Source organism: Cottoperca gobio, chromosome 4, assembly GCF_900634415.1.
Source record: "Cottoperca gobio chromosome 4, fCotGob3.1, whole genome shotgun sequence".
NCBI classification, from domain to species: Eukaryota; Metazoa; Chordata; class Actinopteri; order Perciformes; family Bovichtidae; genus Cottoperca; species Cottoperca gobio.
Genome location: NC_041358.1, coordinates 8,181,887 through 8,194,473, shown reverse-complemented (window position 1 = coordinate 8,194,473; position 12,587 = coordinate 8,181,887). Strand labels below are relative to the sequence as shown.

The 12,587-nt window shown below is 39.8% G+C and overlaps 1 protein-coding gene across 1 annotated transcript; it reads right to left on the bottom strand.

The window, feature by feature from the left end:
• Positions 1-292: 292 nt before the first annotated feature.
• Positions 293-11,699, bottom strand: cyldl (cylindromatosis (turban tumor syndrome), like). Its single transcript, XM_029430383.1, has 15 exons — positions 11,384-11,699; positions 10,672-11,125; positions 10,055-10,321; positions 9,481-9,559; positions 9,217-9,395; positions 8,795-8,960; positions 7,988-8,123; positions 6,603-6,713; positions 6,425-6,516; positions 6,283-6,346; positions 6,037-6,169; positions 2,664-2,772; positions 2,469-2,587; positions 1,232-1,445; positions 293-1,152 (listed from the first exon to the last, which is right to left on the bottom strand). Exons 2-15 carry the CDS (start codon positions 11,107-11,109, stop codon positions 968-970), a joined length of 2,292 nt encoding a protein of 763 aa, XP_029286243.1. The 5' UTR covers positions 11,110-11,125; positions 11,384-11,699; the 3' UTR covers positions 293-967.
• Positions 11,700-12,587: the final 888 nt, after the last annotated feature.

Here is a 12,587-nt window from a genome sequence, read left to right as displayed (position 1 = left end):
TATAATTATATATATATATTATATATTATAATATTATTCTATATAATATATATATATATATATCTATATATTCATATAATACATATATATATATATATGTGTATATGCTGTATATGCTATATATATATATATATATACATTACGATGTATATACATACATACATGTATATACATACATACATACATGTATATACATCACATGTATATACATTATATATATACTAACATATACACATATACACATATGTATATAGTCTGCTCTTTCAATAAAATATATGTCTAGGACTAGGGATATGTTGTATGCCTTGTATTTATTTATTGTGTTCATTGCATTGTATATCAGAACCAGTAGCAATGACTGCACAGCATTTCAGGAACACAAGTTTAGCCAGCACACTTGCATTATATTCAAAAGTTCAAGAGTTTGAACAAATTCTACTGAAATAATAATAATAAACCCTCATTAGTAAGAAAACATTAAGGCACAATGGTGAACTTAATAAGCAAATGAATAACGTTCTATTTACAATAGTAGTTAGTCTGCATTACAACAGGCCACTCTGAAACTTTCTGAAATTGTAAACATGTCAAACACCAAGAGGAAGTCGTCAACTTAAAAAAATCACAATATTACATTGTGCAACATTTGTCTTTCCGAACACGTGGCAGTGATTGTCAATTTTTTGTCTTTATAGTGCAACAATTTAGCAAGCAACTTCAGTTTCTTCTTTATGTTCGTACAATATTACAGAAGTAAAACGATATAAATTATTCAAACCTGATATTACTTTCCCAGACAATGACATATATACACGTTTTTAATTGTTCATGTGTGTATTTCCAAACATTTCATAAAAGAAAAAAACAAACCAATCCACAAAGGAGATTACATGAACAGCAAAAGGCAACAATCCTACTTTCCCGATTTACATTTTGTGCAAAATGTAAGCAATGGGGTGGCGTCCGCTCAGCGATAGAGACACATGCTGGTGCTCTGATACAGGTACATGTAGGCATCACAGAAGAGACGTTTGGCCACACCTTTCATGTCTCGAGGCACCTGATTGGCCAGCTCCGCGGGAGACATTTCCAGGTACGTGCCTACCTCAGGGCAGGCGTGAACCTTCGGGATGTTGAAGCCGTCTGTCTCTCCTGAACACAAAGCACAACTGAGCCACTGAGTACATGTATAAATGTGATGAGGCAACGCATTAAAAAACACATCGCTCACCTTCTCGGTCTGCCATGCTGTCAAAGAAGATCCAGTCCTGGCTGTTCGGTCCGTGTTTGATGAAGGACACGTAGTGGCTCGTCTCGATGCAGAGCACAGCGAACAGCTCCAGCTTGTCTCTGATCAGAGTATGAGGAATGCTGCTAGCCAAGTAACCCTCGGGGATGTCCAGAGCAGCTGGTTGATGGGACCTGCGCTGAGGATGAGAGTGCACCTGGAAAACAAACGGATGCAGTATTTTCATGAAGGTATTTTAAGAGAAAACGTGGTATTTTTACTCAAAGGGATCATTCAGATTGTTTAAAGTGGGGTTGTATGAGGTCCAGTCAGTGGCACGAAAGAAAAGCAATGCACTGCTGTAGACAGGAGCAACACATATTTTAGCCACCTAAAAGAAAATCAATATCAGTGTAAGTGTACGTTATATTTAGAATAATTTCACCGCATAGCGTTCCCGTCATATAGCCCTGAAAGGATGTGAAGCCGTTATAGCCATCTATGACCTCTACAAAGCCAGACACTAAAAGTAATATTAACCTTGCAGAACACGGAACTTGCTGGTCTACCGCTGCGTCGACCGGTTAGTTAGTTTTTGTTGTTGTGTGACTTTGGTGTTTAAAAGGGTTAGTTCAGATGCACCCAAGTCACACAATAACACAAACTAACCGGTCGAGGCAGCGGTAGACCAGCAGCTTCTGTGTTCTGTGAGCTAAAATTACTGTTCTTTTCAAAGGACTCTGGTGGCTCTGAAGAGAGCATAGGTAACGGCTTCAGTTCCCCGTCGGAAAGGCCTGACAGCAAGGTAAAGCTGTGAAAACATTGCCTACACTTAAATAGACTTTCAGGGTGGGCCGTTCTTTTAGGTGCCTAAAATACGTTTTGCTGACAGCAAAAGTACCTCATACAACCTCTCTTCACTATCCCTATAATAAATTACTCAAACATTTCTCTAATTCGTCAATTACCAGAGTTTCAGCACTACATACTACACCTAGCAATCTGTCAAAAGAGGGTATGCATGTGATGATGCAAAGCCTGCACTGTGCCCCTCAGTGGCCGACATGAAACAGTCAGCATCTGCTTTTGTGCTTTCACACAGAAAAACTAACTATATGAAGCTATTCTTGCTGCTCGGTGGAAAACACTTTCTACACAAACAGAATGAGCCATAAAAGCAGATTGATAAACAGTTCAGCTTGGCTGAAGTGGTATTATATGACAATGATACAAACTGCACCTGATTTGAACACATCTTGCAGAAGATTTTGAATCCGGTGTGGCCGAAAAGGGGATCTTTAAAACAGTCTGTGCACTCGACCTCGGCCAAGTTTCCACACAGCATGCACTGCTGAGGACCTGAAACACACACCACAGGTTGTATTCACTGAGTCTATTTGGGTTCAATCGTGTGTGTGTGTGTGTTTAACCGTACCTTCAGAGAGGAGGTCAGTGATGTCCAGCTCCAGAGAAGGAATGATTTTATCAAACATCTTGAATTTCTTCCCAAAGCGAGGCATCTGGAGGATGAGGCAGGATGGCACCTGCAGTCATATGACAATAAAAGAAGAAGATCACACTCTGCGCAGACAGAAAACACACAAATAAACTCATTCCAGGAGATGAGAAGACCTCCTGACAAAACTGTCCACAAGAGACCTCTACTGGAGAATCAAAGGAAAGCATCAGAAAAATACATTTTTTGACCAAAAAGTCTCTGTAGTAGAATGTCATGATCAACAGTGTCGAAAGCAGCACTGAGGTCTAACAAGACAAGAACAGAGACAAGTCCTTTGTCTGAATGCCAAAAGAAGGTCATTGGTAACTTTCACCAGTGCCGTCTCTGTGCTATGATGAACTCTAAATCCAGATTGAAAAACCTCAAATAAACTATTATTATGTAAAAAGTCACACAACTGTTTTGCGACTGCTTTCTCAAGGATTTTAGCGAGAAAGGGTAGGTTAGATATCGGCCTATAGTTGGCTAAAACCTCTGGATCAAGGACTAGGCTTTTTAAGAAGTGGTTTTATTACAAGCTACTTTAAAGGATTTTGGTACGTAGCCAGATAATAGAGACAGGTTGATCATATTTAATAACGAGGTGTTAATTAAGGGTAAAACTTCTTTAAACAGTTTAGTTGGAATCGGGTCCAAAAGACAGGTTGATGGTTTAGACGATGAGATTGTTGAAGTTAGTTGGTTAAGGTTGATTGGAGTAAAACAGTCTAGATATATTTCAGGAGTTACAGATGTTTTTAAAATTCCAACAGTTGAAGTTAAGTCATTACCAATTGAGGTCAGGAGGAGATTAATTTTGTCTCTAATAATTATAATGTTATCGTTAAAGAAAGCTCATGAAGTCGTCACTACTGAGAGATATAGGAACAGAAGGCTCTGTAGAGCTGTGGACTCTCTGTCAGCCTGGCTACAGTGCTGAAAAGAAACCTGGGGTTGTTCTTATTTTCTTCTATTAAGGAAGAGTAATAAGCTGCTCTGGCATTACGGAGAGCCTTCTTATACGTTTTAAGATGATCTAATCAGACTAAACGAGATTCTTCCAATTTAGTGGAACACCATTTACTTTCAAGATTTCTCGACTTTTGTTTTAGTTTGCGGATTTGTAAATTAAGCCATGGAGCTTTCTTTTTCTGTTTTATGATCTTCTTCTTTAGAGGAGCGACAGAGTCGAGTGTTATTCGCAGTGAGGCTGCAGCGCTATCAACAAGATGATTAATTTGGGAGGGACTAAAGTTAGCATTGGAGTCCTCTGTTATATTGATATTGAGTCCTGGTATTGAATAAGTGCTGATGGAATCACTTCCTTAAATTTAGTCACAGCACTTTCAGATAAACATCGAGCGTAGGATATTTTGCCTACTGGCTTGTAGTCCAGTAACAGGACTTCAAAAGTTATTAAAAAATGGTCTGATAAAAGAGGATTATGTGGACACACTGATAAACTTTCAATTTCAACACCATATCCCAGAACAAGGTCCAGAGTGTGGTTTAAACAGTGAGTTGGTTCATGTACATTCTGACTGAAATCCAATTGAATCTAATATTGAGATAAATGCATTATTAAGGCTGTCACTATCAACATCCACATGAATATTAAAGTCACCTACAATAATTACTTTATCTGTTTTAAGGACTAAACTTGATAAAAATTCTGAGAATTCAGATAGAAATTCAGAGTACGGACCAGGAGGGCGGTACACAGTAACAAATAAAACTGGCTTTATTGTTTTCCATGTTGGGTTTGAGAGCGTAAGAACAAGGCTTTCAAAAGAGTTATAGTTTAGTTTAGGCTTAGGATTGATCAAGAGGTTTGAGTCAAATATGGCCGCAACTCCACCTCCTCGGCCAGTACCTCGAGGAATGTGAGTATTAATATGACCAGGTGGAGTGGATTCATTTAGACTGACATATTCTTCATGTCTCAGCCAGGTTTCAGTGAGACAAAATAAATCAATCTTATTATCTGATATTAAATCATTTACCAATCCAGCTTTCGTTGATAAAGATCTGATGTTTAAGAGCCCACATTTAATTTTTTGATTTAGTTGCACTTTTGCAGCGGTGGTGTTTATTTTAATTAGGTTTTCATGTATAACTCCTCTTCTGTTAACCATAGACTTGATTAGTTTCAGTGGTCGTGGGGCAGACACAGTCACTATGGGGATTTGAGTGGGTGACTGCCCGGGAAGAAGCACAGAGAAGTGTGTAAGACTGCAACTCTTTGTCCTGGTCTCAACTCTGGGTTGTCATGGATTAGGTCCTTCATAAGTAATTATTATTAGTAATAATTCTACAAAAATATCAAATATTGCTCGATACAGCTTAAAAATGCAAAGATTAGGGTGCTTCATTTCAACAGCGTTATAATTCAACATAGTGTCATTATTGAAGGAGAGCTGGGAACACTGAGCTGCTCTTAATGTTGCTTTGAAAAGTAACCTGAGATCAGAATATGTCACAATGTATACACAACAGTAGCTGAATAAATTGATCGCGAAAATGATCCACTTTAATTAACTTTCTGTTTTAACCTGTGAAACAAATAAACATGTGAACTCTGTGAAGCATCGTTGCACTTCTAATGCTAATTGTTACATCAAATAACACAAATGAGGGTAATTAGCGTCACAGAATATGAAGAGTGTAAATGTGCCTTCGGCTTCACAGGTCGGTTAAAGCACATTATAGTAAATCACAATACGTATAATAAATAGCACAACATGCAGAGTATAGACAACAATGATGGACATGCTGTTTCCTGACAAAGTAATTGCATTTGGTTTGTGAGACTTTTTGAATCTCTAGGTCGCTGCGGCGGCTCTATAGCGTCTTCCTCGGGGCAGTTTATGAATTATTAAAAAAAAAAGGGGATGAACAGACACCATTTATCAGGCTTTTTGTTTCACCTGCATTTTATGCTGTTGTTTCTGCTCTTTCCCAATAATGTTGCTGGCCATGTTTGTAATTCTGTGTTCCCAGGTGCCCGCACCATGTACACATATTAAAAGTTAGAACACTTTCAACAAGACTTCTGTTAACAGTCTCTAAAATGTTCTTGTTTATATCTTGTGAATTCAATTTACTGATTAGACAAAAGCGCTGCATAGGTTTTTTTTATTTTATGTATTGGCTGTGAAGGTTAAAGTGCAATCACAAAAGGTTTCTGAAGATTTAAACTGCCCTGCTGCTTCAACAGACTGACCAAAAGACAGGTGGGAAATAATGACATGCATTAGGGTGAATCACATAAAGCAGCTCCTTGGTCTTACTTTCAGTTAATAAGTATTACCTCTGCCAGCTTGAGTCCTGCAGTGTGGAAGGAGTGCTCCAGCAGCTGCTGCACTGTGGGCAGCACCAGGCTGTGGTTCTGGTCCAAGAAGATCTGATAGCAGTAACTGTCCTGCACTTTACCTGCCGCTGAGCTAAATGAGAGAGGGAGAGAAGTGCGAAGCGTGAATGCAACTTTCTTCAAAAGTGTGTATGTATTTAAAGCTATGTGGTAGGAAACAAGTACGCAGCTGCGGTGTAACTGTACAGTTTGAGCAGAGGATCCAGCGCAAGAATGTCGTGCATGATGACGGTGAGAAACTCCTCCGGATCTGAAAGACACCATCACAGTCACTGTAAAGTAACGCAAAACAAATCGGTTGTTTTTAAAGCTTCCAGAATAAACGGACCCTTCTCATCTGTGGTGAAGGAGTGACAGTGGCCGTGTTTCTTCAGCTGCTGCCGGAGCTTCATGATGTGCCGCCCTTCCACAAAGCCCTTACTGCAAACAACATATAGAGAGTAATTATACATTATTCAATTAGCTAAATAATTCAATGTTTCGCAAAAATGCATTAAAGTACACACCTGCGGAGGGGATTAACGATGTCGTGGAGCAGTGTGTTCTGGATCGGGGCATCTTGAGGTTCGGTCGATTTAAACAGCATGGAGTCCAACACGGAGGAGCAGGAAAACAAGCTGCGAAGCACACGCAGAAACAAGAGGCATTAAAGTATGTTCTAGAAATATAGTCACGGTTTCAATTTAGTTTCCCACATTGCAAACAGGCAGTTTCTTCTTTCCTTTTATCATGCTGTAAAAAATAAAAATACAAAAGATCTGAAACTAGCTTGAGAATGCTAATCAAGTACAGGGGGGGGAACACTCACACAAAGCGCTTCACAACACATGTTCAGACACATTCATACAGAGTCAGAGGCTACCATACAATGTGCCACATGCTCATCAGTAGTGATACACATTCACACACACACACACACACACACACACACACACACACACACACACACCGTTGGCCATCGGGACCAATTTGGGGTTCAGTATCTTGCCCAAGGACCGCACGGGCTGGGGATCGAACCACCGACCCTCCGTGGTGGACGACCACTCAACCTCCTGAGCCACAGCCGCCCCTCCAAGTGACTCTATTTCTTGGGCTACTGCTCAGCCGATCACACTCAAACGTTTGACACAGATTCATCCTTTTGAACGAAATTGGCTACAGTATAACCTTTACAAAAAGTATTCTTAGCAGAGAGTCAGTCTATCAACTCATTTAAAATGTCAAGTCCCTGCAAGTTGAATTCCATATTGTATAGAAATTAACAGCGGTCTAAATCATATTGATTCGGACAAATGGTCTCTAGAGTAATGAAAAGCACATGTGATTTGTACAGGGTTTGTACAGCTAAATTCAAGCACTTTCAACGTACCTAAACAAAAATATTCCAGACTCTTGACGCCTTAATCGTCACATCCAAAAATTGTGACAATTGTGGAAAATGCTAATTTATTTATACAAACAGCAATTAATGCATAGTCACTTTGTTTACTTTACCAGCTGTTCATATTGACTTTGACTGTATGTTTTGATCATGATTAATTAATGCTCAACTAGTTCCGGTCCGGGTCTGGAGGCAACAAACGGTGACATGGCGGTATGATGGTCGTTTGAATTTGAATTATTAAAGATTTTTGCTTTACATAAGCAGAGAGTCAGTGTAGATGAAACACCAGATTATGTTGAAAATCAAGAGCATTTTCGCAAGAAGTATATTCAAAGTGAAGCATATCATTAACCTTGAAAGCATAACGATTTAAATTAGGCATTTTCCAAACTTTCAAGACTTTGTACGAACCCTGTTTTTATAGTAAATGGGATAAAAAAAGAAAACAGCAGGATTTCCTATCAAGACCTTAAAATGCATATTATTTATTGTCATATGTTCACCGACCTGAAGAGGGCAGCATCCATGTAGCAGGAGTTGCAGTGGCCTTGGATCCCTTTCATTGGTCCAATCAGAATCTGATCAACCCGCTCTGTGCTGATGGGGGGGACAGTCTCCAGCTTCCCTGCACTGTGCTCACTCTCTGAAGTAACAAACATGCATCAGTTGGTACACAACACTTTACACAACATGCATGTGCAGCTGGGGATGAATGCTCCTGCAGTTCTGCCTCTCGTACAGTTATTAGATATACAATAACAACACAATGTGTGTGTTCTGTATCGTATATACTGCATTGCCAAAGGTCTGTGTCCACCACTGCCTTCACACTTAAGTGTATGTTGATGCTACAAATATCAGTACTAATTTTAACATAATTATTATTATTTAGTGGGTTTTATTTTTTATCTTATGTTATGCATTCTATTTAATCTTATTTCTGATCTTATTTTATCAAGTGTGTTTTATTTCCACTAATTATAATTACCATTCTATCCCTGTTCTTATGTATATTCTGTCTGTGTCACTTTATTGTGAAGACATTTAAGCAGCATTTTTGTATGAAAGCTGCAAAACAAATAAAGTTTAATACTATTAGAAAATATTTTTACAAAATTAAAATCAAATAAATATAAACTAAAAAACTATCAAAATCTTGCAGTTAAACGGGACTGAAAACAAAACGCCAGTTGGATTTTTCTAAACTATCCGTCACTCTGCTGCCTACAGCCCCACTGTGTCCACAAGGGGGCACTGACGAACAAGGAGTTGCTCAAAACTGTACAGAAATCAGTTTATCAGTTCCCTGCTAACCTGTGTCTTCCTCTTTTGGCATCCTCTCGCTGCGATCGGCTGATGCGCTCTGAAATCGTGAGTCAGGGCGGCAGGACAGAAGCTTCACAAACAGAGCTCTCTTGGCGGGACAACTGAAGAAACGCGTTCCTTTGAAGGAACCATCACTCACTCCATTGTCTTCCTCCTGGAGACGGATACACAGAAGAAGAATTTCATGACACCCAAGATTAAATCAAAACGAAAAATAACATGAAAAGCATTTTCAATGGTTTAGAAGAACTTCAAAAAAATAAATAAAAATAAAAACCTGTAACAGAAAGTGAATCAACAGCACAACAAGGAGACTTTTTTCAACAAAAGATGAGTTCCAATAATTGTGCATATTTACATATTTCAATTACATTTTAATCTCCACCATAACATGTCGGTATAAATATTACCAGCTCTAGTCCAGCCATGATTTCCTGCCGATCAGGCAGATTGCCGATCCAGCGGATGAATCCATATGAATTGCCTGTAGCCAAGGTCACCTCCACCATAGAGTTCACGCTGAGATCCAAGTACAGATCATCAGTACCTGGTTCCACCGGGGGTATATCGACATCCAAGGTCTCGCGCTCTGCAGTGACGAAAATATTTTTGTCAGAAGTCTTACAAATGTGGGTGAAAGTTTCATACTTCATCATGTAAAGAGTTGCTCAAACCTGTCGGCACCTCCACCTTTTCCACCAAATACAGTGGAACTTCAACTTCGCCCCCTCTCTGTCCATTCTCATCTGTGTCCTGAAAACAGCAAAAAAAGGCAAATTATAAATGCACTTCAAACTGCTAACTTTGTACTGAAGGAAGTGATGAATCTAAGTGTAATTCTGAAGGTGTGGTAGAGAACTCAAGGATGAGCAGGAGCCTGCAAATGGTGACAGTTTATTAGAAGCATCGCCTTCTACAGTACGTACAAAGAACCAGAACAGCTACTGTACAGGCAGGAACTTTTTATATATATTGATATCATATTAATACACAAATGATAATATTGTGTAAATACACACAAATGAGTGTAATTCATTTGCCAAAAAGAGACAAAAACACACTAAACAAAGTTATGAATAAAAAAGCAAGTTGGTCATATATTAGGAATTAGTCTGCATGACTGACTGATATGTTTTATTCATCAGAGGAGTAGAGCACCAAAGAATGGCTGCATTTTAAGACATAATTTATTTATAATAATAATTTTTCGGCCATTTTAAACAGAAATCCCCCAGACATTTTACATACCGTGGAGATACGAACAGATTTTTCCAGCACAAACAACACCATTCCATGCCGATATTTATCATGGACGAGGTAAGTGACTCTATCCCCCGGGGTTAGCTCTACTGTTTCGGACTGTGAGGAGGACTTGGCCACGGAGGCTGACAAGGAGCTGGGAACCACAGGCCTGACTCTGGAGAATGGAGCAAAAATGCCACAATCGGCCGTACAGGAGAAGAAGGATGTGTATTTGAATCCGCCATCCGTTTTCCCCTTCCCCCTGTCTTCTCCCTGGAGGGAAAGAAGCATAGCAGCACCCCTTAATGAAAGTCACTTACATTTTTAACTCAATACCTCTATAAATTAATCTGTACATTTTAATGTTATTGATAACACATTTATCCAAAGGCTCAGTTCACCCAAACAACAACCCATAGAGGTGCTATCAATGCAGATGTTTGGCTTTAATTATTGCTTGATCAATGCGTTTTCAAACATATTCTAAAGGAGCAGAAATATCAGAGATGCATATCTCAAAACCTGAGCCAAAACTATATGCATGGGGAGATTCCAGTAGGGGAAAGAAGGAAAGAAAATTAATATATTCTAATTTGGTTGCACAAACTATTTTAAAGTCCCACCTGCAGCTCAATGCCAAAGAACTTTCCTGGAAAGGGAAGAGACTCTTCAATTGCTCCAATGTAGCGAACGATGCCTCTAAGCTTCTGTCCTCCTTCGTTCACAGTCACAGTGGTACCTTTCGTGAGTCCCAGTGCTGTTTGAAGAGTTTCTCGCTCTCTGAACCACTTCAGCCTCTCTTCGTCTTCATACAGGGCCTGCAGCAGCTCCACTTCCTCGTAACTCAGCCCTTCCATAGAACTCTCCTCTATTTCATACTCTGACAATTTAACTGAGCACAGGGTGACGGGCAACTTTCTGCAAGAACGAGATTTACTGCCGACTGATGATTTGATCTTGAAATCGTATTTACTGATGTAGCATATTTGGCCAGCATTGATGTGTGTCGGGTATTCAGGTTTTTTTGTTATAATGAAGTACATGTAGTTTGTTGACGTCATGGTGATGAGCGGGGTACTGTAAAGAAAGAGACACACACACACACACACACACACACACACACACACACACACACACACACACACACACACACACACACACACACACACACACGACATATACAGGCGTCACTACATTAACAATAAGCCTATTATTAAGTATGTAGACAACACTCAAGCTAGCTCGGTAACGAAAGTTAGCTAGCTGAACTAGCTGTCGAAATCACACGACTGTTTTCCTTACTTTTTCAAGGATGTGTAACAAAGTTAGCCTTACCTTCACTTGTCAAGCAACTTTAAACCTTGCTTTCTATTTGATCTTCGCTGTTTTTGGTTTATGTCCAAACCAACTGCGTTAACTTTCACTTCCCTTTTCATTTCACTTCACAGCGGCGTCATCAGCTATTCACGCTCTTCCGATAAGAATGACATGTTGTTTGTTGTAAACCACGTAAACAACCTAATGGCAATAACGTACTTCTTGGAAATAAGTCATTAATGTCAGAAGTATTATATATTTCAAAGTGACGCTGTTGTTTTGAAATCAGTTGACAGCCAGCAACAAGTCGTTTAAAATGGTGAGTAGGATTGTACGCCCCTCAGCATTGTCTTACAGACAACCAACAAGCAGGTTTATGTAAGGTGTATAGATACACACATCTATTGCTTGTCTTTTCGTACAGGGAGAGTGGGAGAGTGGGAGAGTTGCTCTTTCTGAGATTTCTTCCATTATTTCCCCATTTAATGTTTATTTTGAGGAATTTTTTTCTTATCCGAATCAAGGGTCCAAGGTCAGAGGGGGTCTTACATATTGTAATGCCTCCTGAGGGAAATGTATGATTTGTCATATAGGCTATTTAAATAAAATGTAGTTGCCTTGACATGACTTAACATTGTTGTATTCCAGCTCCATTGTGTTTCTGTTGCAATGGTGTTTTCATATCAGTTTAAAGCATTCCCTTATCAGAAGAGCTTTTATCAAATTCACCCAATTCTGTAAAGATACGAAAGCTTTCTCACTTACCCCTTGTGGTATCTATCCATACACATAGTGTTGATGCTCAGGTGTTGAGATATCTTTCTCTGTGATTTCTGTATGACAATAAATACACTCCTTAACTTCAAGAACACTCCTTATTCCTTTTTTTAAGTAGCTGGCGGCCTAACATCTGTTAGTGGTGATGAACTTGCATCACTTTGCTATGCATCTAGTCCAATTCATGTGGTTTTGATTGACAGTCACATCATTTGTGAACGACTGAAAGAAAGGGAAAGGAAAGGAGAGACCCTGCCCGGAGGAAGCCCGGGGCCCCCGTCTGGAGCCAGGCCCAGAGGGAGGGCCCGACAGCGAGCGCCTGGTGGCCGGGTTTGCCACGGAGCCCGGTCGGGCACAGCCCGAAGAAGCTACGTGGTGCCTCCCATCCATCCATCCTGTGGGCCCACCACTCATGGGAAAAACCGCTGGGGTCGGGTGCGCTGTC

Excerpts from the sequence above, each read along its gene's own strand:
- cyldl (XM_029430383.1), bottom strand. The coding sequence starts at position 11,109 with ATGACGTCAACAAACTACATGTACTTCATTATAACAAAAAAACCTGAA. Across the intron at positions 9,396-9,480 it reads AAAGGTGGAGGTGCCGACAG|AGCGCGAGACCTTGGATGTC; the intron begins GTTTGAGCAACT and ends TCGTCACTGCAG. Across the intron at positions 2,773-6,036 it reads CAGGACTCAAGCTGGCAGAG|GTGCCATCCTGCCTCATCCT; the intron begins GTAATACTTATT and ends ATATGACTGCAG.